Here is a 25,307-nt window from a genome sequence, read left to right as displayed (position 1 = left end):
TGATAAGTGTGTATGTTGTATGGAGAAGAGAAAAGAAGGGAGGAGGTTATTGAGGAAGGAGGATGTTGAAGTGAAAGGAACATTTCCAAAGAAATTCAACTATTATCTGTTTATTATTGCATAGTAAAACTCTGTGTGAAATTATGGTTACATGACAATTTCCAGTATAAAATGACTTGATAATTAAATTTGGACAGTTTATCCTTGAACCACTCGCTACCATTTAGAAAAAAACGCTAAAACCAGCGCGCGGAAGGTGACTGAAGCCGTCCAATCAGAGAAACCCCGTCAGTTTATGTCCCGCCCACACTCACGCACGCACACAGACAGGCCCCGCCCCCTGCTGTCACCGTCCCTCTCTCCGTTAATCTCTCCCTCTGCTGTTATCATGGCGGAAATTAAGACGGGAATCTTCGCCAAGAACGTCCAGAAACGGCTGAACCGAGCTCAGGAGAAGGTAAGGCGGCTCATGCCGCTGCAGCCATTGCTGATGGAGGGTGGAGGGCGGAGGCAGAGAGCGCTGTACGGCGGTCCTGAGGCTGAAGGCCCGCACACCTCCTCCCTCGTCCTTCTGTCGTCTTCTCGGTCATTTCAGTCTTCAAACCGGCCTGACGACCGCAGTGACGTCTCAGCCCCTGCACCTAAACAGTGAACTCGTTTAATACATCATGGTTTGATGACCTCGTGTGACGTTGTTGACGGATTACTAGCAACACATAGGTGTGACGTCACGTGTGCTGTGGGGTATGTCACGCGCGTGTTGAACTGAAGGGGTTTCGCGAGGAATCCTCTCTCCTCTGTGGGTTAATGACGTCACACCTAATCACACCGTCATAAAAACAACCAACAGCCAAAATACTATGGCCACGTGTTTTACCGAGAGCTCGGAAACATAGATATAGTTTAAGGACAGGCAGGTGAGAGCAGGCGTTATGGTAGTAGCTAACAGTAATAAATCAATAGGAATTGTTTTCCACGTGATTCACTAAAAAAAAAAAAATAATAACTAAATAAAAAATCTGATTACCAATATAAAAAGACTGGATGCTTTTATTTTGTAGTAATTTTGTGCTTTTGAACTATAGGTTTGGTGTCCTTTTGTTGTCCTTTTTGGAGTCACTTTTGTAATTGTGTTTTAACAAGTGTGTTTTTGGAGTACTTTACTGTTCTTTTAGTCGTTTTGTGCTTTTGTAGTAATTTTGTGTATATTTGTCATAATGTGTTTTTTGTAGTCATGTATGTGTTTTTTTTTTCATTTTGTATGGTGTTTTTATTTACACTGTGTATTTTTTTGTATAACTTTTTCATTTTTGCTGTCCTTTTGTGTTTTATTAGCATAGTTTTATATGTTGTCTTGAGCATTTTTACTGTTTTTTAGTGTATTTTATGTTGTGTATCATTGTCCTTCCAAATAACCTGCATACTCAGGTGAGGGATATGGAAACTTAAAGATGCATCTGTGCTATCTTCCTCCGAGACTGTGAAGGATAAATAAATTACAAATAATAGAAAAATAGTCCTTCCTGTGATGTTGAACCAGAGCTGTACATGGAACCGAAATACTGGTCGTCATTCATGTTGTAAATAAGAACAGGAACTGTCTATGGTGCTGAAACACAGCCTTGGGGTTTTTCTGCTTTGCTGCATCTGTTTAACCCCCTTTATGAGTTTATTGAGGGAACAAATATTGAGTTTAAGTTTGTGTATCTCCAATTTGCGAAAAAATATCAAGATATGAATGTTGGTTGATTTTGTCCAGCCTGATTCTGGAGTGCATTTGGAGGCAGAGGTAGAGCTATAAATGATGCTAGTGCTGCTACATATACACCTGGCAGTACACACTCACATACACACACACACACACACACACACACACACACACACACACACACACACACACACACACACACACACACACACACACACACACACACACACACACACACACACACACACAGGGTACAGAGGGACCACACAGTCCTACAAAAATATCATACACACAATGCACAAGCCTCTAAATAGAACTTTGGCGATCTGCATAGATGGTATTAATTACCAGCTTCAAAATGTACATATATGTCACATTTTTTATATAAGTCGCACCCTCAATTTTAAATGATAAAAGAAAGTTGTGGTTTCTACTCCAAAAGTTACAGTTATCTGCATTATTTATCATGCTGCTCATGCTGTGGTTTTTGGTTTTACTAGAGTCACAGGATAAATATGATGTATTTGTTGCCATATGAGTAAAAAATTAATAGATTAATTTCAAAGGGGACCCTGCCGTTTATTGACTTTGTCATTTGTTTGAATCTCGGTCCCAACATTTCTGCTCTACATTTGTGTGTTCTCCCCAAAAATGCATAAATAGCATATTAAAGGGAAGTGGTTCTCAAACAATTTTGGATCTAGTACCCTCTTTTTCTTATTTCTGAATCCAAGTAGCCCCTTTTGTCCAGCTACAACATTTTACTCAGAATACTATGAAAACACCATTATAGAGCTTAATGATGAAATGAATGAGTGAAAACACACATTATAAATAATCTCATTTTGTATATAAGTGGAAAGAAACAGTATTTAGTGGATCCTGAATAGATTTATTTCATATATGTTTGTGCATATATATGTTTCTGTCATTTACGGTCATCTCTCTCCTGATGTGGACCAAGACTGATCCATGTATTTTCAGTTTATGTTCTAATCAAAATAATTTCCATCATCATTTTGTGTATTTTGTTGAATTATGTTTTTTATTTTATTTTTCAGTATATTTTTGGTTGTTGTTTTTGTGTGCTGTTGGTATTATTTAAATGATTCTCTCTCAGCGTGTGTTTTTGGTGACGTTTGGTTATTTCTTATGTTGTTTGGTTGTTTCCTCTGTCGTTTTCTATGTTTTTCTGCTATTTTTGTGTATTTTGTAGTGATCTTGTGCGTTTTTCTCTCATTTAGTGTGTCTTTGTTGTTGTTATGTGTTTTGCTGGTAATAGTAAGTATTTTTCTCTCTTTGTTTGTGTGTTTTTGGTGTCATTTTGTGTATTTTGTTGTTTTTCTGTTTTTTTTTTTGTTATTCAGTCTATTTTTCCACTTATTTTACGTGTTTTTGTTGTTGTTTTATGAGTTTCTGTTAATATTTAGTATTATTATAATTTTAACCAAAATAAACATTATAAAACCCCATTTTTTTTTTTTAATTAGGGATGTGAAGATTAACCGTGAGGCGGTTAAAAATTGATTCATAGGTGTCATGGTTCACATTGATACTCTGAAATTGATTTTTTTTAACAGCAGAGGGTGCTATCTATTTAGAATTTGAAAAATTGAGGACATACCACCGCGTTTTAAATCAGAAGTGTGGAATCATTTTGGCTTCCCCAAGACAAAATGAAAGAAAGAACATGTGAAATCCAAGGTAAGAGAGGCACAGAGAGGAAAGGTAGAAACAAGAGAGAGAATGAAAGCCATAGTTTTATATTATTTCTTTGATTTTATGGGATTTGTTTTAAAGTCCAATTGTTAAGGCACAAAAGACATTTTCAGTTGCACTTTTAAAAAGAAAAGGAACTATTATGTAGTTTTGCATAGTTTACTGTAGAGCCAGAATTTAAATAAATAGGCTTCTTCTTCATTTGTACTATTTCTTTATTTATTTTATTCAGGATTTATTTTTAATTAAATTGCATTCTTTTGATAATGAAAGATAAAAGAAAATAGTACAGTATTTATTTTTCGAAGAAAAAAAAAATTCAGTCCTCATTTGTCTACAGTCTCGATTTGTAAAATAAATCGTGAGAGAACCGTATCGTGAACCCACTATTGTGAATCAAATCGTATCTGGAGTTGAGTGAATCGTTACATCCCTATTTTTAATGCTTTCTTTTGTTAATTTTCCCTTCTCTCTCCCTTCTCTCTCTCTCTCTCAAGTACCCCCTGTAGTGCCATCGCGTACCACTACGGGTACATGTTCTCCCATTTGAGAAACATTGTTATTTAACTGTATGTTATCAGGCAAGTGTGGCTCAGGGGTCGTTTTCTGCTCGAGAGGTTTAGGTTCAATCCTTGGTCTGAGACACAGAACCCAGAGTGTCTCATTGTGGTGGAATAATTCCTTATAAAGCAGCTCTATACCATCGGTGTGTAAATAGGTGAATGTGGCTGATATTTTAAAGAGCTTTGGGACATCTTTCGTAGTAATTAAATTAACTCAATCCATTACAATTTAGCATTAAATGTATGTCTCTGTCTTTGTGTGTCTGTGATTTTCCTACTCGCGTTAAATAAAGATAGAGGTGTTATAAGATTCTTCTCGCTCTTTGTGGCGTATGTCTCGCGTTTGCTAAGGAATCCATAAAATACGCCTGTATGCTTTTACCTGGTTTAGTCAAGCTTGAATCTTGTTTGCTATCCTACATATCTTTATTTGACTTTTGCGAATCACAGTCTCGTCGGTAATCCAAACTAATCCCAACCCCAGCTGTATTTAATCTGAGATTATTCTGTGTTTGTGTCTCAGGTCCTGCAGAAGCTGGGAAAAGCTGATGAGACCAAAGATGAGCAGTTTGAGCAGGTGGTGATTAATTTCCGGAGACAGGAGGTGAGAGGGAAACATCCGCACACAGAGTGTTCATGTTTCTTAATGTTGTTTGAACATGTGTGATTGGGACGCGAGGAGGTCTCTCAGCTCCAGAGCATCTGAAACTAATGAAGGTGTCATCATACAGCTCTGCAGTAGGCTGACAATAAGCCATTTATTTTATTCAGGGAGAGATTTAAGGTGTACATCAGCACTATTACAACCCAGTCTCACAGCAAAATATGTAATAGCAACATTTGTCCACAAGCAATATTGTAAGCATTTTACGGATGAGGCCTTTAGAACGTAAGATGCTAACAGTTTCTTCCGCCCAGTCTTTTCAACAGTCTGACGTCAGGTCATGTGACTGCTGACTCCGTCCCCTGCCTGCAATGAAAAACATGGTATACATCTCGTATATTTTAGTGGCAAATTGCTTTATTTCAAGATAGATTGTGGCTTTAGAATGGTTTTACGACATTTCTAGTGAGAAATGTACCCTTAACTTTAAGTATCCAATCGGTTTATGTATAAGATTCGTAGTTCGGTCGTTTCGGCGTACATTCATCAAGCTTTATGCTGTTGCTATGGTTACTAGCATGATTAGAGCATACCAGAAATTAAAAAAAAATTAAAAACTGGAAGTGATGGTGAATTACGTGTTTACTTTTTAAAACCCTGAATTATGTGAATTATTTATTTTTTAATATCATTATTATTATTATTCCCCACAACAAAGTGTGAAGGGGGATTTAGTTTGAGCTCCGTCCGTCTGCCCAAGTTAAAGGGGACAGCTTTTCGCAGAAACTGTTTAAGATACAATAACCAAATTCGATGTGTGGCTTCAGGGTATGAATATCTTGATAGAGTTCGAAAATGAGAAGTGTGCAATTTTTTTTTCCAGAGTTATTGCCGTTGTGCTGTTTTTTTTTACTCTGTTCTAGGTATCTTCAAAGGGGACAGCTTTTCTCAGAAACCATTTAAAGTAGTTTGTAATTTTATACTCCGATGTGATATTCTCATGTATACATCTAAGTTCTTAGATCTAGGACATTTAGGAAAAGGTTATAATGACAACCAATCTGGTGGGGGATGTTGATGTTTATGTCTTCTTGTTGTTATTATTATTATTATTATTATTATTATTATTATTATTGTCTAGTTCACATTTGAATATATTTCCACACCTCAATGCTAAAGTGTAGTTTAAAAATGTTTTAAATGAAACCTTGACATATTATATAAGATTTTATAGCTTTTCCCTAATAAAGGACTAGTGATGCGTACAATTATGCATTATAATAAAAAATATAATTAAAAAAATGTACTTTTATTGCCAGCATATTGATTATTGTATCAAGTGTAGAACGAAGAGGATTATACCATTAGATTTTTTTGTCCCACCCCCAATCTTGAGACACTTGAGGCAGGACCTCTCCCCTTACCTGGAGTTGGCGATAAACGCTTTACCCACTGAGAACCATGGCCTGGGACTGGGAGGATCTGACTCTCATCAGAACCATTAACTGCCCCAGTGAGAGCTGGAAGTTAACGTTCAATGGTTCCTAGAGAACAACAAACAGCAAAGAAGAACTCCACTCCCTCCTTCCCCTGCTGTGTATAAATCTATGCATCAATGTGGCTCCTGCTCACAGAGAGAGTTCCTGGAGCTTCTGTTGTTGTATTGACTGACAGACACTTACTGTGTATTTTATTGTTATGGTCTTTGTGATTCTCAGTCTGAAGGAGCACGACTGCAGCGGGAGATGAAATCCTACATGGCTGCCATTAAAGGTAGGAAGATCACTGTTAAACTTCACACACATTAAATAATGAAGGAGTTAATAAATCAAAAGAAACCTAAAAAATGTATTTATCTCTCACACACCATTCTGTCTCTGCTGATACAACAAACACACTGCAGATCATAATCTCACAGGTGGTTTCAACTGGTGTGAATGTTTTATTGTTTGCAGGGATGCAGCAGGCCTCCATCAACTTGGCTCAGTCGTTGCATGAAGTGTACGAGCCTGATTGGCACGGAAAAGACGACGTCATGTGCTGTGGGAAGGTCAGATTCACCAATGACACACATTCAGTATCAGCTGTTTCAAACATACGCCTCCTGCAGGCCACAACCGATTCCATTCTGGCCTGTGGATAATTAGGGGAAAAAGAGAGAACACATTATGTGCAATCATTGAATAAAAGTACTGACGGCTTTTTCTCATTTGTGTTAGTATGAACTGTTTTAGTGAGAGTAACAGACAACACACAAAACCAAAGTCCAGAACTGACCAGCAGGTGGCAGCAAAATACAATTAATGCTTTTAAAGTATTGGATTTCACATATTACAGTATTTTTTTAATCAGTTTTCAGGGTAGTTTGTTTTTATGGGTTTGTAGCTTGTTTGTTGGCTGTGTTCATGGTTTTTGGACCAGTTTGATAATAGTTTTCACACAATAGTTTTAGACTGGTTGGTACTTTGTTTATAAACTGCTTTTAAGAATTTTCAAAAGTTTTTTTTAACCACTTTAATGATTCTTTTCACTGGTTTTGTGGTAGTTTGGTTTGGACTGGTTTGTAGCTTGTTTTTAACTGGTTTATAAAGTTTTTGGACCAGTCTAATAATGGTTTCAGGGTCTTTAATTTGAACTAACTTTAGACTGCTTACCTTTTGGTCTGTTATGATTGTAGTTTTGTGACCATTCTGTGTCTCATTTAATTACAATTTCAAACTGGTTATGAGCTGGTTTGGTTCTGGATTTGGGCCAAAAATTAAGATCTGATTTACTAACAGTTAGAATGTTCTTTGTACTGGTTTTGCACCGAAACAAAATAAATAGGTGTGTATTGTGATTAGTTGGAGGTAGTTATCCCATGATTTTACTGGTTCTCTAAACAAAGAGAAGAAAGTAATGGTCCCTTTGAATGGTTATGTTTTTCAGGAATGTGATGCATTCTGGGAAGACTTCCACAACAAACTGGTGGACTCGACGCTGTTGAACCTGGATGCGTACCTCCAACAGTTTCCAGACCTAAAGGCATCTCCTTGTGTTGATTTCAGCATATTTCCCTCTGTAGGACCTTCTTTAACTTTAAATCTGTGACGTTTTAGACACGCGTGGCCAAGAGAAGTCGCAAACTCATCGACTACGACAGCGCGCGCCATCACGTGGAGACGCTGCAGGCATCCGGGATAAAGAACGACCGTAAAATGCTGAAAGTGAGTTTATTATTCCCTCCTTTAAACTGTGATCATCCGAGTGTCTTAGATGATTCAGTGAAGCTGCTGCTTTCTTCAGGCAGAAGAGGAGCTGAGGAAAGCTCAGAGAGTGTTCGACGAGCTGAACGTGGGCCTGCAGGATGAGCTGCCCACTCTGTGGGACGGGTGAGCCCCAGCACAGGTTCACTATCAGCCTCTAATCAACACTTTAAACAACAAACTACTCATTTGTGGAAAATAAAAAGTATAGAATAATACGTTACCAATCACCGTTACCATTTCTCGATGACGTTAGACTATAATAAACAGTTTAGCAGCTCCAGAAAGATAGTGAATGCAGCTGAAAAATAAAAATGATAGGATTAAATCATAAAAAAAGGAAAATAAACTGTGAAAATAAATCAGTGTTATTAACAAAGACATTTAAGATCTTATTGTAAATATGAAATAAATCTAAAAAAAACAAAACAAACAATAGAAACAAAAACAAAAAAATTGATAACAAGCAAGCAACTACAAATAATCTATTAATACAAACAACTAATGAAAAATCAATCAATTCACAATTACACAAAAAATAGTTTACAGACATAAATCACAAATAGCTTAAATCTAACTATATTTATATCTATATCTATATATTTACACAGACACACACACACACACACACACACACACACACACACACACACACACACACACACTACCGGTCAGAAGTTTTAGAACACCACACTTTTTCCAGTTTTTTACTGAAAATTATTCAGTTTATTGTGTCGTTTCACTCTGAAATGAAAGCGTAGAACAAATTAGCAATTTGAGTTGAAAAAGAAATGATGGATCCATGAATAATACTGTTCACCTGATGCTCATAAGGGTCTGGTACCACAGTGTGTTCCAACACTGCTTTTATGCAGACAAAGGAGGTTAAAAGTAACCAAGAAAAGTTGGAACACCTGTAGGAATTAGTAGCACCAGCTTTCAAGGCTGATTCAACCTTCATTGCTGCAGAACAACTTTAAATTGTTAATCCACTTCCTGTTCCCTGAAAAAGGCCTATTTGTATAATTCTGAATGTACAATATTTTTCAGCTTTGGGTAACCAAACCTTTTTTTTTAACCTCTGTTTGTTCAGTGCTTACCTTTGTACCATTTCAAGCTATTCATTGGACTTACACGACTTGAATTGCAACAAATAACAGGAAAAATCATTGTTTTCTAAAACTTTTGACCAGTAGTGTATATAAGAAATATAAATAACTAAAATTTGAATGATTTCTCTCTCTTTTCTGGGCAGCCGGGTTGAATTCTACATCAGCACCTTTAAGAGTGTGACCAGCCTGGAGGCCAAGTTTCACCGTGAGATCTCAGTGGTCAGTAACAGACAGAAAGATGTATCATTAGTGATTGATTTGTGGCTGTCAGTCTCTCTGTGGATGTTTAAGGTTGTGACCTTTGACCTTCAAAAGCACACAAACCTCAGTCCTATGGAAACCAGTGTACGTATACAGTTGTTATATGTGCTGTCTTTATCCCTGTAGGTGTGCAGGGAGCTGTATGAGGTGATGACCCAACTGGCTGAGCAGCACTCCGACAAAATGTTCACCATACAGGGAGCTCCTAGGTCAGCTTTTAGATTTTTCACAGTATGTTGTTTATTTTGTCTGAGGGTTGGATCAGTACGTTCAGATTATTACTGTTTGCACTTTACAAAGAGGACATTTTTAGCTTTAATTTGAGGCATTTAACATCCAACTTTGTTATTTCATTCATTGACTAATTTATTTGTCCCAGTTTACAGTGGAAACAAATTTTCTAAAATCTAATAATCAATATCTTCCAGAACAATTCATCCTTAGTGTTTTCTGTTTTGGTCCAAAGTGACTCAGGTCCACTGAGGCTGGCAAGAACCCCGTCGCCTCCAGATGACGAGTCTCCACCTGACAGTCCAGACGCCCCCTCCAACCACATGCTCCGCCCAGTCTCTCCTGGACCTCCACGACCCAAATCCCCTGCACAGGTTCCGGTACGTCTCAGCCTGACTATGAGCTGAATCAGGCCTCTTATACATTCATCAGCGGACCCCAAGCGTGTAGTTTGTGTTTTAGATATAGCCACGGGCCACTTCATCAGGTACAACCTGCTGCACTTTAGCATCAAATCAATCCAGTCATCCACAGATGGCATATATTTTTTACTTGCATGTAAACAGTGGTATTGTTATACAAGTAAGTCACATCTTCATTTTGGTGCAACCAGAGGAAATGTCTCACTCACAGCAGCTCTCAGAGGTTAAAGGAGAAGGACAGACTGGTTCCTGATGGTAGAAAGTCACCAGGAACTTGTTACAAACAACAGAAGAACATCTCTGAGATAAAACACATGGATCCCAGTAGCAGAAGAACACACCTGAAGCTCCAGTTCCCACACACTCACCAAAACACACATTTTGAGGAAATTTCTAATTGAAATCCAAATAATGCAAAATATTCAAAAACAGTCACAGTCCAACATGATAGCCGATAATGCTACACCAGCTAAGGAACTGTGAGCTGTCAAGATCTTGGACAATACCATAGTTGTCATTAAAACGGCCTGAAGAAAAATTGAGACGTAGCCAATCAGTATTATCGTGAGATAATTGTAGTGATAGATGAAGATGTTAGTGTTTGATAAAGTGTCCTAATAATGATGTAATGCTAGTGATCAATGGATGTTTGCTCTTTAACTCCTTATGACTGTTTTCTTCTCGCTGCGCTCTTTTGTCTGTTTCTCGGTGAGTGATCATGTGATAGCAGACAGTAAACGTGTGGATGTATAACCCTAGTGTTTTATACAGTAGAGCAGCACCTGCATACTAACCTACAGACCCGACCCTCCACACTGATTGTGATCATATCACATCAGTGCTCACCTTTGACCCACACATCAAAGGGATTAGATGGACATACGTGTGTGTGTGTGTGATTGTGTCAGTCCCTGTGTGTGTGTGTGTGTGTGTGTGTGTCCTGTGGAGTTGTTTAGTGTGTTTCTAAAACACTGGTTCACCATTGTAGACCCCCTCCTAAATCATGGAGTTAAAACTAAACTCGGGGGCTTGTCCAGGTCACAATTAAAAAGATGAGAGCGGTACATTGAAGGTATAGGTGACCAAAGCTGGTAAAAACTCCTGCAGGTCTTTCAAGGTCATTTTTGAGTTTTTTAGATTAGGAAAGAGTAGATTACATATATTAAAATATGTATCATATTTCTTGATGTCGGGAAAATTCACTTTTCCCAACAACAGGAATGCTGACTCGCAGGAACTTTGATTAGCTTTGGTCACATTTGGTAAAATATTGTAAATAAAAGAACCTTTTTCTAATATTACATTGTTAGCACTGCATTGTAGGCAAGGCAAATCTATTTGTATATCACATTTCATTCACAAAACAATTCAATGTGCTTCACATGATTAGAAAATGCAACCGAAAAATAAGTAATTTTCAAAATAAAAGCACTAAATGCACTCTTTCTCAACAGAAATGGTTCAGCCACCCACAAGTCTTAGAGCGAGTTATTATTCCAAACCTAAAAACAAACATGAGGATTTATTCCCAATCCAAGTGAGGCGTAAATCCTGATTTTAAACATTAAATCTGATCTTAATCTGACAGGATTAATGAAGGATCTTCAATGTCTTGGAATGGGAGATTACTTCAAACTCTAGTTAAAACTCTAATAACTAATCATCATAATGATTTTTTGACCTGACTCAAGCAAGAAGTGATGTGTGCTGAGTGTCATTTGGACCTTAATGGGAGTGATGGACTTTATTTTGGGAACCAGTGTTGTAGATCCAGTCCCCCATTAATACAATTAAATAGACATCTACAGGAGATGTTTATTCTACAACACTTGTTTGTGTTTATCAGAAATATTCTGTAACATCTCTGATACTCAACCGTTTTACAGGAGAGCGGATGATGATCCATAACATTATGACCACCGACATGAGAAGCTACTAATGCAGATTGAATCTGTCATTAGTGAGACACAAGAATTCAAACTGAGGACACACACATCATCCATGCAGCTGATTCACTGGAAAGATGAAAAACAGTCTGTGCAGCCGCCATTTTATATTCCTTCCAAACGCAGTCGTTTAAGGAACACTGAAGATGTTTTTTTTCCTCTGAGAATTTTTTCTGTGGGTTTTTATAGTCATTTTATAGTAATACTGTATTGTTTTCACTATGTGGTTTCTTTGTGTGTTTCTGGGGTTTTTATTTTTGTCTTTGTTAGCGGTTTGTATGTTTTTTTTGTTGCTTTGTGTGTTTTTGTTGTCATTGTGATACTTTCTGTTGTCATTTTGACAGTTTTTATGTTTTTCATTTTGTGCATTTCTGCCATTGTTTGGTGTGTTGTTCTTGTTTTGTGTGTTTTTGTAATTTTGTGTGTTGGTTTCAGTCATTTTCTTTGTATTTTCATTGTGGCTTTATGTATTGAACCAGTGTGTGGGTCATGGATGGATGAGGCCTGTTGGTGTAATTTGCACATTTTAAGTTCCCACGGAAGAGCTGCTGGAGCTCAGACTGCTGCAGAAGTTGATCTTCAGAACATGCAGAGCAGATTAGAACCCAGTTTGAACTTCACAGGTGGTCATAATGTTGTGGCTGTTCACTGTAGGAGCTCCTTAACTATTGTGCTGTGCTTCTGTGATGGACTGATGGATGGTGCTGTTGCTCTTCTTGGACCTTTGTGGGATAAAGTGTGAATGACAGAGGTTCCATAAGGAGGATGTGAGTGAAACACTATAGTTATGTGTATAACATATACACTCTGCTCATGTGATACCGAAAAGCAAACAGTTATTTAACAAAAAAAAAGAAGAAAGAGACTGGAAAAAAGCTGCAGACTCAATTAAAGCTGGTCTGCAACCCACTTTTGGGTCAAAGCGAGTTGTTTGCTTTAAAAAAAGAAACTTTAAATCTAAAGAGTGAGGGAATATACGTTCCGACTGTGGGAAAACAAAGTGTGTGAGATGCTGAATGGCTCGTCTCCAGCTGCAGATTTGGCATTAGTGAGGTGAGGTAGTAGTTTTACATGTGGATGATTGGAATGTGAGTCGGTGTGTGTTTGTGCGGTGGCAGAAGCAATGTGAGCTGCTAACACGTCTTGATGTTTCCTCGCAGCTGAAAAAGGGACCGCCGGTGCCTCCGCCGCCAAAGGCCACGCCCACTAAAGAAGTGGCAGAGGAGCAGATCATTGATCTGTTCGGAGGAGAGTTTCTACCTGCTCCGTTGCCCTCTCAGGTAGCACCTCACAAACACACGCACGTACGCAGAATGCTCATCATTTCCATGGACAGACTCCTGTTTTCACCATGGACTGTTCAGCATTAATGCATTGACTCTTAAACAGTTCTCATAATAATTGTAAGCATTACATTATCCAAAATAACCAGTTTAGTGTTCATAATAGGGCCCCTCCGATGAAGATTTTTGAAGCCACTCACATTACTTATATTATTAATTAAATTATACTTTTAAGTCATTTATACTTTATAAACGTTTTGCTTTTTGTTATTAAAAAAAAGATTAATTCATTAAATTATCTGTTTTCAGCGTCAGCGTAGGAATTCTACAGCTGCAATAAATCAAAAAGTTAAGCACATAATTAATACATAACTATTTCATGATGGACCATCCTCTATGTCACTGGGCCTGTACTACGGAGCTGGATTACCTCTTGTCACTCAAACTTCCAGGATTTATTCGATGTGTCCTGTACGACGATGCTGGCTAACGTCTTACAGAGCTAAATTACCATGGTAACTTAGGCTGAGCGCCTAACCTGGTCAGAACCAGGTTATGACGTGGATAAGATCTGAGTGAGTTAAATAATCCCGCCTCCTGTAGGTTCTCTTGGAAAATGACCTGGCCATTGTTAGAAGATCCTGGTTGGTGCAGATCTGACAGCTGCATTTAGGAAAGAAAGGATATTAGTGTTTAAATGCACTCCTTTCATTCACCGATGACATGCTTTAGGAAAGATATAGACTCATATTATAACTCATTTTAACTTCTATAATTTCAACTCATAGTTTTCACTCAAATTGAAGTTATTTCATATCAATTGAAAGCCTTATGCGCAGCACAGATACAATAACCAATAGTACATTTTCAGCCTCAAATTCCAATGTTTGGAAATGTGGTGTTTTATTAAAAAGTCAGCCTATCTTCTCTCTAACTCTCTCACTCAGCCCAACGAGCGACCCGGGGAGTCTCTGCTCGATCTGGACTTTGACGCTTTTCAGCCTGATGACAGTGTTTCACCGATTCCACAGGTTTGACACACACACACACGCACGCACGCACACACACAAAAGCACAAAAAATCATCCATCATCCACATTATTCACACTAATCCTTGCATTACAGACATTTTTAAATCATGTTTTTTTTTAATCCTGTTGAACAACAAGAACATTAAAAATGAATTATAAATATTTGTAGATTTTGCATTCTATACCACACTAACAGGCGTTCCCTCTGCTTCTTTCAGACAGCCGTGCCCTGGGACATGTGGTCTGTGAGTATCAGATTATCTAATTCAACTCATTATTTAATGCTTTGGATTTGAATACATTAAACAATTGAATATATGTATGTAAAAGTGATTGCTTTTTTGTCTGTTGTTTTATTTAAAGGGTGATTCCCAAGCAGCTCAGCCTGTGAGTACGAACATCTTTTATCACTTTTAATGAATGAAGTGTATTCATTGATATAACATATATCATTGTTTGTCATTTTAACTGATAGGTATTCAAGACATAGTAGTAAAAAAATAAATGTGTATATAGTAATGTGGTTTATTAATTTAATTAATTAAATTTAATTAAATTAATAGGAAATGTAGGAATATTCCTCATTCTGAATCTCATTGTAAAGTGTTTTTGTGTTTTATAATATAATTTCTACATAACAATATGATTTTATTAAAATAACTTAGAAGAAACTCTGTATCATCAATTGGATACTCTGCAGCCAAAGCAGCAGGTAGACCAAGCCTACCTTTAAACCTGGTTAGGAGCCATTTTGTAGCACAGACTGTATCCATGGCAACTAAAGTGTTTTCTCTGATGAAACGGCTGTTCCAGTTACATCCTGGTTTAACTGAGCCGGACTATCAGGCTTAACCTTGAATCAAATCATCTCCCTTTAACACTTTGACTCCTCCCTTTCTGCTCCAGACTGCAGATGGAGGCTTCGTCGCTGATTGGTCGGCTGATTTTGGTTCCATGGCGGCAAATGGAGAGGCTTCTACCGAAGGAGCGGAGCCTGAGGCGGCAGAGCCTGGCTCTGACAGTGGACCTGCGACTGTACCCACGCCCCCTGAGCCAGAGGACAAGGTTAGAGATCCTGAAACTTCCCTTCCTGCCTCTGAGTCAGGACTGGACCGCAGGAAGTCCACGCCAGGCTTGGTGTTCACCAACGAGCACGGGGAGGAGATTGAGGACCTGACAGAGGACAGGCGGTGGTCCAGATCCTTGGACGGTTCTGGGTCAGAGTACGAGACGGCTGAGGAGGGGGAGGGAGGACAGGGTGGGTGGGTAAGCGCCGACGATGAGCTGTCACATGACCACCAACAAGCAGGAGGGGACAATAGAGATGGAGGTGGATGGGGTGGAGACAAGTCAGAACAACTGAACATAGAAGAAAAATTTGAAAGTCAGGGACAGGGTGTGTTTGATTCTGATCCCTTTGCTGAGACACAGGGACAGGGTGCGTTTGATTCTGATCCCTTTGCTGAGACCCAGGGACAGAGTGCGTTTGATTCTGATCCCTTTGCTGAGACACAGGGACAGGGTGCGTTTGATTCTGATCCCTTTGCTGAGACACAGGGACAGGGTGTGTTTGATTCTGATCTATTTGCTGAGACACAGGGACAGGGTGCGTTTGGTTCTCATTTACTGGGTCAGGGTGTGTTTGATTCTGGTTTGTTGGGTGAGAGACAGGCAATGGGTGCATTGGATTCAGATCCCTTTGCTGAGCCTCAAGGACAGGCTGTTTTGGATTCATATCCTTCAAGTAAAACCCAGACACAGGGTGATTTTGATCCCTTTGCTGAGACACAGGGACAGGGTGCGTTTGATTCTGATCCCTCAGCAAAAACACAGACAAAGGGTGCGATTGATTCTTGTTTACTGGGTCAGGGTGCATTTGATTCTGGTTTGGTGGGTGAAACACAAGCACAAGGTGTGTTTGATTCTGATCCCTTAGCTCATATGAAGGGTCAGGGTGCGTTTGATTCTGATCATTTTGCCGAGACACAGAGACAGGGTGCGTTTGATTCTGGTTTACAAGGACAGGGTGCGTTTGATTCTGATCCTTTTGTTGAGACACAGGAACAGGATGCATTTGATTCTGATCCCTTTGCTCAGACACAGGGACAGGGTGCGTTTGATTCTGATCCCTTTGCTCAGACACAGGGACAGGGTGCGTTTGATTCTGATCCCTTTGCTGAGACACAGGGACAGGTTGCATTTGATTCTGGTGTACAAGGACAGGGTGTGTTTGCTTCTGATCCCTTTGCTGAAACACAGGGACAGGGTACGTTTGATTCTGATCCTTTTGCTGAGACACAGGGACAGGGTGCGTTTGATTCTTATCCCTTTGCTGAGACATCCAGAGGAAGTGCATTTATTGCAGGCGGGTGGGATTCGGACCCTTTCGCCAACAGTTTCCCAGCAGATGCTTCCTGCTCCGAGGCTCACATTCCCCGAATCCCAAGAGAACCGGAACACTCAGACATGTCCGAAGACGAGGCAGCAAACCGGAGGTTGGGAAACTTGTACCAAGAAGTAGATACAAAAAAAGACGAGGTATTTAACTGGTTCTCTTTTTCAGTTTGATGATTAGACCAGAGTAGAGTAGAAAGTAGTCACAAATAGGAAAACCTTTTCCCAGCCAGTGAGAACTTACCATTTGCTCCTGAGATCCCCGTGTCCTCCTCGACTGCTTTCTCCTTTTTCATCCATTCCTTTAAATAATCATTTCACCCATCCCTCCTTCCTCCAATCAGTGATGCCCTGAAGTGGATTCTTCCAACTTTTTTCTACTTGATACATAACTGAAAAGTTGTGAAATTCTATCTCTCTGAAAAGTTTTTTTTCACATCCTTCAGAGCTTTTTCCGACAGTCTATGCAGCGGCCGTTTCATATTCCACACAAAAGCCGCTTTTGTCATCGTAATGTGTTTTTGTCGTGTGTAGATTTGTAGGTTTTTGTTTCCGTGTTGTGTATTTCAGTGGTCTTTTGTGTATTTTTTATTTTGTATTTTGTGTGTTTTGTTTTTTTTTGTTTTTGTTGTTTTACTGTTTTGTGATAGCTTAGCACAAAGCAGCACTAGCTAAGCAGGATCATTGGGTAAAGGGGCGGAGCTACATTATCTGGTCAGTAAAGAGACGTAAGAGTTTTGATGATATATCTTTTTGGAACAACTTATCAACCCATTATCTTTGCACCCTACATAGGAGTAACAGTTTTATCAGTTTTAAACCATAAACGGCTCCTCCACATCTTTAGACGCTCTTTCTGACAGTGTGTGCTGTGAATTTTCATATCCTTTCCAACACGTGTATCTTCTGAGGTAAGGGATCTTTTAGGTTTACCTATTGCAGAAGGTAAATATCTTCCTCTGAGACTGGGAAGGAACTCCATACCAGCAGTCAGGCCCGCCCCACGTTTTGGTTAGCTTAGCACGTAGCTTCTCAAACAGGAAAGTGTGGAGTTTGTTTGATTCAGTTCCTGTTGAAGTGGCTCGTTGCAGAACCCTGAAGTGAATCCCAAAGTGTTGCTTGCTGCATCTTGGACTGATCAAACCCTCAGCAGCTCCTGACTCTGTAGCTCCTTCAGTCCTGAAGTCCCTTCCCCTGATTTTCACCCGATATGACTTAATTTGTCCAAATGCTCCTCATTCAGTGGTTCTCAACTGTCCTTGGGTCCTAGTATTACCAACTGACTTAATTCTGTAATAACACCCACAGTATGTAAATACTGAATAACCCTAAAGAGAACTAAGTACAAAATTACCACCCCCGTGTTAGTGGGTTGTGGTGTCCCGAAAATCAATCCGATATCAGAACTCTGATGCAAGCAGTTCACTGCAGCAGCTGACAGAACTGAATACTGACAGTAAAAAAAATTTAATTTAATTGTTATTTGCACTTTTAAAGTGTCTATTTGTACGGTTGCCGTATGGACAACCCCCGGTGCTATTGGTACGGTTACCGAAGTACACGTACATAGGGTTAGGTTAAGTCTTAGTCACGCGACCTAAACTGGCCAATGAGGGGTTCTGCGTGTCGGTATATTGATACGGCAACCGTACGGATAGCCACTGCCTTGTTTTTAATGTTTGTTTTTAAATTATATTTCAAGGAATTTTAATTAAATGTTTGATTTATTCTGTTAAACAGTTAAATATTCTTATGTTTAAGTTAAGCTAGTGGCTATTTTGCACTTTAAAACTATATTTATTGTTGTTATTGGATTTATTGATGTTATTTTTCTGGGTTTTCAAATTTATGTATTTATTTATTTTATTCAATTGTACAATATCCTTATGTTTAAGGTTAACATTTACGTATCAAATTATTAAAAAAAAAAAATGTTTTAGTTTTTCTCATACCTAGGTCTACTGTTGCTGACTGTTGTTCTCTGTTTGAGATCAGTTGATCAAGCCTTTTCTAACATCTCACACTGCAAAATAAGTAATACATTCATGTACTGTATGATCCATGCTCATATCGTATCGGATTGATATCGGTATCAGCCAATACTTGAGTCAGCAATATCAGCATTGAATCAGAAGTGAAAAGGTTGGATTGGGACACCCCATTTAGTAGGGCTCTATGCTAGACAAATTACTACCCTTCAAAATAAAAGTCTTTTTGTAAACACTCCCATTAAAAACATGTCTCATATGCTGGTTTGGGTCCCTACCCAGCAGTTGAGATCCACTGGTCTAAATGTTGCCTTGATGTGAACGATGACCGTCCTTCTTCTTTGTTCACACATGCAGGATGGAGCAGCACCGTCGTTCTTTGCTGAATTCGACAAGATGGTGAGATCCTCCGCACGCACGCACACAGTTTAATCCTCAGGTTTAATCTGAAAATGTGCATGGAGGAACCATATTATATCTGATTATCATTTTTTGCAAAAGAACAAAGGAAACGGCGAATCAGCTGCTGAAGCATCCGAGATAACAGCTGCTGACCAATCAGAGCCTGCCGTGCAATCAGAGCCTGCCGACCAATCAGAGCCTGCTGACCAATCAGAGCCTGCCGTCCAATCAGAGCCTGCTGACCAATCAGAGCCTGCCGAGGACGGAGATGCTCCGCCTTCGCCAGCCGAGGAGCTAACAAGGGCCCCCACTGATCAGGAGGACACAGAAAAGAGCTCAGAGAGCCCAAAGGAAGAAGAGCCAGCTGTGAGTGGACAGTGCTTGAATCTTCATCCTCATGATCCTTAATTATTTATCATCAACATCGTCAGTGAAAATACATATTATATATTTTTGTATGAATTCATTACCACAAAATTCACCATCCTAAGTATCTTCATCATCATCACTTCATCCTCATCTGCTCCTCATCCATTCACACTCACAGGATAGTTAAAGGTCCCATGTCATGCTATTTTTCACCCATCTCCATTTGTTCTAAGAACCCCAAAAACATAGTATTTGAGGTTTATTTTCCCAAACTCGCCTGTTTTCCAGGATTTTAGCCTCTGAAAAGTCACTTTCTGATCAACTCTACACAAACAGGCTGATTTGTGGCCTACTTATGCATATTCATGAGTGTGCGTGTCTATAGACAGGACATTGACCTCCTCCTCCCCGCACGGTGATGTAGGGCCAGAGGACGGCCCACCCTCCTCCCACCCACTTCATAGCTGAGCTCATGCTGCTTTATAAACACGAGACAGAGCATGGGGGCGGGGCATTCACCGGTACATACATAGACTGTAGAAAATACATACATAGCACTGCGCAAATGATGCTGAAATGCTCACCTTTGTAGGCGTGTCTGTTTACATGTCAATCACAGCAGAGAGCTTCCTGGAGGCGTGGCTTCTCCAGCTTAGTACCGCGTCAAATTCGTCATCAAAGTGGGAACGCGTCATCAAATTGGTGCGAGGTGTTTGGGCTCACCCTGCAGTAAGAAAGGAGCAAATCACCCTCTAACTAACGATTGAGGGAATCAATGAAAAAAACACTTTGGGCCTGTGTATGAAGCCCTAATAACACTTTTATGATGTTCAAAGCACAAGAACGTTGATTTAGCTTAACATGGGCCATTTAAAGTGATTCTGCGTTGGGAAATGGTGCGTTGTTATGTTATGCATCAGGTTCCTTTTCTTCATGGTTTTCATCATAACCTGCAATCTCAACATTGCCATTTTTATCTCATCATCATAGTCATCATCATCGTCATCATCATCTGCATTGTCATCATCTCATCACCAGTGTTATTAAGTGTCTTTTCACTTTTCACATTTTCTCTCTCAGCAGGTCACTAACCCTGAAGCCTCAGTGAAGGAAGAACAAGCTGAGGTATGCTGTCTTTACTTTATTTACACGTCTGACATTAACTTCCATTAACTGAAAATAAGTGAATATTTTTTTTTATTGCGCTGAAACCTTATTTATTTATTGGAAACATGTTCAATGAAGTGTGGGAATAAGACATTAGTGTTTAGAAAGAAGCTGAAGATACTCTACACCTTACAGTTTTTGGGGAGAAAATTGGCTTCACTTGAATGGATTTTTTTTTAAGGCTCCAAGATGTTCAAAGGCCTTTATTATTGTACATGTTTAAAATGAATTGAATGATGTGTATTTTTAAATAAACGAACCCAGTTTCACTCTCAACTCGTCACATATTGATGTTCTGGAAGGACCCTTTAGTGTCAGTATTCGACGCACAGGGTACCCCTTTGGTGTTCATTTTCGACGCTGAGGGTCCGTGAGCTGCTTTTCAACGCAACTTTTCAAAATAAGACTTCGAACCTTAAACCATAACCCTAACCCTAACCATAAGTTATGGGTACATTTCTCACTAGAACAATTGTAAAGCCACAACCTACCTTGAAAACAGGCAATTTGCCAAGGGCCAACCCTTAGCGTCACATATTGACCCCGTGCGTTCGAATACTGACGCTAAAGGGTCCTTCCCGAACGTCAACGTGAACAAACTCTATGATGCGTTTCATTATTTTATGATGTGATTTGTCTCTAATGACAGGATCCTCCTGTTGAAGAGCCAAAGTCACCTCCAGCTGAAGCAGCTCCATCAGTAAGTTCTTGACATCATTTATTATTAACTGCACTTTGATATCAGCCATGTATCCATCCATTCACCCTTTCGTCTTCAGATCATCATCAGTTTATTATTAGTTATATAGAATTATAGATATATAAGTTGTAGACTGTGTGGAGAACTTGAATGCAGTGATGGTGGGTGGTGACCCAAAAGTGGGTTGCGTACCTGTACTGGTTGGGTCGCGGACAGCTAGTCAAAAATAAATAAATACTTAATGTCTCTAATCTTGGACTTGTCTTTACTTTCTTTTGACAGGCATGCTGTGAAATGCATGTTGCACAGGAAAATATATAGATTTATGTTTTTAAAAAGATTATATGTATATGTGTGTTTTTTAACCGTGGCAAAATGTGGGTCCCAGGGTGAGAACTCCTCCTCTAAAGGATGTTATGAAGATGATGCTTATATACAGTATTAGCTGTGTAATCAAAGTTTTTGTACTTTAAAAAAGAAAAGTCTGATTAAGGTTTATTTACTGCTTAATTTATTTTCATAGCGTTCAAAGTCAAATATTTGTTAACACTTTACTTGAAGTTTTATACATAAGGCTGACATTCTGCTGTCATTCTGTTGTCATTAGCAGGAATAAGGTGTCGTGAAGGATATTGTTAAGTGTTGTTTGCTAAATTATGACACCTTTGGAGCTGTTTTGGCATTTTTTGGGTTAGGTGGAGGGATCTAGTGGGGTTAGGTGGGGTTAGGAGTTAAGGTTAGATAGGGTTAGGGGTTAGGGTTATGACAGGGTTAGGGTTAGGGTACAAGAATAAGGCACGGGCGCAGGACGTTTCCAACATACTCATGTTAAAAAGGGTGTCTAAATAAAGAAATTAAAAAAGTAAATTTCACTTGAAGAAAATTATTTTAACCAAATAAAAAAGGCTTGGTTAATATGTTCAAAGATTATATTGGAGGTAGGTGTAAAGAAAAGAATTTCGAATGTCAGCCTTTGTGTATAAAACTTCAAGTAAAGTGTTACCAAATATTTTAAATATTAAATCAATTAAAAAAAAAATATATTTTTTTGTCTTTTAACTTTTCAAAAAATGTTGCATCGTATGTTTTACTCTGATATGCGCGCATATATATATAAATATACAAACTTTGACCATCAGATATTAATCTATTATAGAATTATGTAGATTATCTTTAATTTTTATATGCTAAAATTCAGTGCCTTATGAAAGTCATGTGATGACTGAAATGGTGATTATCTTTTGCTCTTCCACAGGAAAACATGCCCATTCCCTCGGTGGTGATCGAACCCGCCTCCAGCAACGAAGGTGACGACGACCGCGACGTCGACATCATTTCTCCATCTGCAGTCAGCGACAACGGCGTGACGGTCCCGAGTGCGCCCATGAAGCACATGACTCCGTCCGGGGGAGCATCGGGACTCCCCGATGACTACCTGTTTAAGGTGTGACTCTCAGCCAATGAGGGTGGGCGAGGTGACGGGACGGCGCTCATGGTGTCTGTGCTTTTAGGTGGAGACGCTGCACGACTTCGAGGCTGCAAACCCAGACGAGCTGGAGCTGAAGAGAGGAGACATGGTTCTGGTTGTTCCCACGGCTTCAGTGGAGGATCAGGTGAGAGTCATGCCTCCAACCTAGGATTCACTCCGTGATTGGCCGAGAAGAGCTTGATTCAGATTCCTTTGTCGGCGATACGATAAAAATGACTGTTTGGAAAAATATTTAAAGGGGACATATTGTGAAAAATTCACTTTTGCAGTTTTTTTGATTACATATGAGGTAACTTGAGTGTCCACCGGCACACAAAATGTGAAATAAAACCATCTAGTCGTTTGTTTGTGGTCTGTGTAAGTCTTATAACACAGAGAAAATTGCTCCGTTTCAAATTTTCTACATTTGTGATGTCACAAGTGAAATCGGGAAAGAAAATACCCTCCTCTCTGCTGGTAACTCCACCCATGGACTCCACTCCCAACCTGATGAAAACTTTTGGGAAAGTCCCCCGTTGTTTTTCATACCGAACGCGACTGTAGCGACTGCAGTCGCTTCAATCACCCGTGATGTGTCGCTTGAACGTGGTGGTGCTTTTTGGTCACTCCATCACTTCATGGACAGGGGAGATCACTTCTTCACTCAAATGCTACCCATGTCTGACTTTTTCAAATCAGATTCAGGCCACTTTCATATGTGGTCCTGAATCAGATACAGATCAGATCTTTTTCAGTGAGACCTCAGTGTGAACGATCAAGGAGGATTTAATGCGCATTTGATATGTTGACGTCATTATTAAAAGCTGTGAGTGCAGCAGCAGCTTCATGGAGGAGAGAGGGACAGGCACAGTCTTTAAGCATCCACTGTTGAATCCATCTTTTTTCTGCACAAGAACATGGATTATCCTTATATATTTGATACATGGATTATGTAAATAGGTGCACTCTCAAGCGCAGTGCGCCTGTGTTTGACAGGCACTCGTTTCCCCATGCGCTGATTTGATGTTGACATTAACAGTTGTCTGTTAATAAATGCTATGCATACCACTAAAACAAGTGTAAAAATGTACTTTATATGAGGAAAATAATAGGTTTTAATTGTTAGTTTCAGGTCGGTGCAGATATGAATACCTGATGTCTGTCGGACCTGTAGGTTTCAGTTTTGCTCTGTCAGGTTTGGGTCAAAGCTTGAAGGTTTATATAATAACTGGTCTGTGTTCAAAAGCAAATCGACACCACAAAAAGCCAAAACATTATTTTTCTCCCTTTTACCTTTTACTTTGAATACTATTCAATTCAGATACTTTTTATTTGTACTTGAGTATTTTATGTATGATATACTTGTATTTGCACTTCAGTACAATTTCAATCAAGTAACAGTACTTCTACTTGACTAGGATTTATCAGTACCTCTGGTTACAAATAAGTGTAGGTTACATCGAAAACGAAATCAAAAAAACACCCATTACACCACGCAAATCTAGCATGAATCATTAAACCCGGGATTAATAGAGACAAACGTTCCCCGAGTCCCCATTCAATAAAAAGACTCGACTCTTTAAGGTGGATTGGTTTTCAATGTTCAGCCTCTTGCTGAAGAAATGTCTGTGTGTGTGTGTGTTTCAGGAAGCTGGTTGGCTGACGGGGATCAGAGAGTGTGATTGGCTGACACTCGGCGTCGGCGCTCACAAAGGACTTTTTCCAGAGAATTTCACTCAACGCTTGGAGTGAAACAGAGGAAGGGTCAAAGCCATTCACTCAGCATGTAGCCATTCCTCTGTGTGTGTGTGTGTGTGTGTGTGTGTGTGTGTGCGTGTGTGCGCGTGTGAGCGTGTAAGACTCCTCAAGCTAACTGATCGTTTCTGAGCATGATGTGGTAGTGAATGTTATCCTGGGAGTAAGGTAACAAGAATTCAAATAATAACCACTGTTATTCATTCATTAATTCATTCATTCACTCATTCATCTTCTGACCCCGTTGTCCTTGTTCAGGGGTCTGCTGGTCTCCAGCTCTCATAGGGCGCTAGGCGGGGGTACACCATTGGCAGGGCAAAATTATAATTATTTTAATTGTAATTAAACTTTAAATGATTAATGAAAAAGTGACTTGTTTGGGGATGTGGTGTGAGAAAGTGATACAGAAACAGATTTATAATATATTATATTAGTATTTACTTTCAGTTGAGTGTGTTGTCATGGTAACGACACTTTAGTGATGTGCTGTATTTAAATGTTACCAAGTGTTTTTTTTCACACACGTCATCACTGTGTGGTTCTCTAGTGTCAGTGTGTGTGTGTGTGTGTGTGTGTGTGTGTGTGTGCGTGTGTGTGTGTGTATTATGACAGTATTGGCAAACAGCATGAAAACCTGAAACTCCAAAAAAATCCAACTAAGAGAAATAAAGATTATTTCATGACTCACCTCTTTGTGATTTGTTTCTGGACAAGTTGTGTGATTTTAATTTTTAATATATGTTAGATTCAGCCTTGGTCTTTTGACTAACTTTTAACCGAGTTTTAAAGGGCAGATGTTTAATTTCAGTCTTTCCATCAGTGTTTATTTCAGCACGCTTAACAAGTAATGCTTCCCTGAAATATAATAATGTTTGTGTGTGTGTGTGTCTGTGCTTTTGTAGATCACACACTGAGTTTCTAACAACCTGTTTGTCAGAG

General features: G+C 39.3%; 1 protein-coding gene across 3 annotated transcripts; it reads left to right on the top strand.

The window, feature by feature from the left end:
* The first annotated feature begins 315 nt into the window (after positions 1 to 315).
* amph (amphiphysin) lies at positions 316 to 25,051 on the top strand. Of its 3 annotated transcripts, none has more exons than XM_028473512.1 (22): positions 316 to 457; positions 4,514 to 4,594; positions 6,313 to 6,367; positions 6,550 to 6,644; positions 7,523 to 7,618; positions 7,693 to 7,800; positions 7,880 to 7,965; positions 9,095 to 9,170; positions 9,339 to 9,421; positions 9,679 to 9,823; positions 12,981 to 13,091; positions 14,042 to 14,125; positions 14,344 to 14,370; positions 14,489 to 14,512; positions 15,032 to 15,190; positions 18,865 to 18,906; positions 19,009 to 19,275; positions 20,359 to 20,403; positions 21,095 to 21,145; positions 22,401 to 22,589; positions 22,657 to 22,758; positions 24,261 to 25,051. In XM_028473512.1, the coding sequence occupies exons 1-22, from the start codon at positions 389 to 391 to the stop codon at positions 24,363 to 24,365; spliced, it is 2,100 nt and encodes a 699-aa protein (XP_028329313.1). In that variant the 5' UTR covers positions 316 to 388; the 3' UTR covers positions 24,366 to 25,051. The 3 variants fall into 3 exon arrangements, with proteins under 3 accessions (XP_028329313.1, XP_028329312.1, XP_028329311.1); XM_028473511.1 differs by having other exon boundaries at positions 12,972 to 13,091; positions 20,362 to 20,403; XM_028473510.1 differs by having other exon boundaries at positions 12,972 to 13,091.
* The last annotated feature ends 256 nt before the right edge of the window (positions 25,052 to 25,307 follow it).

This window comes from Gouania willdenowi, chromosome 17 (genome assembly GCF_900634775.1).
Source record: "Gouania willdenowi chromosome 17, fGouWil2.1, whole genome shotgun sequence".
NCBI classification, from domain to species: domain Eukaryota; kingdom Metazoa; phylum Chordata; class Actinopteri; order Blenniiformes; family Gobiesocidae; genus Gouania; species Gouania willdenowi.
The sequence above is the reverse complement of the archived record's forward strand: the minus strand, read 5'-3'. Positions and strand labels throughout refer to the sequence as shown.

What these genes read in the sequence shown, in the direction of transcription:
- amph (XM_028473510.1), top strand. Translation starts at nt 389, where the DNA reads ATGGCGGAAATTAAGACGGGAATCTTCGCCAAGAACGTCCAGAAACGG. An exon ending in ATTCCCAAGCAGCTCAGCCT is followed by an intron (nt 14,513 to 15,031) that starts GTGAGTACGAAC and finishes TTTCTGCTCCAG; the next exon opens with ACTGCAGATGGAGGCTTCGT. An exon ending in CGGCTTCAGTGGAGGATCAG is followed by an intron (nt 22,759 to 24,260) that starts GTGAGAGTCATG and finishes TGTGTGTTTCAG; the next exon opens with GAAGCTGGTTGGCTGACGGG.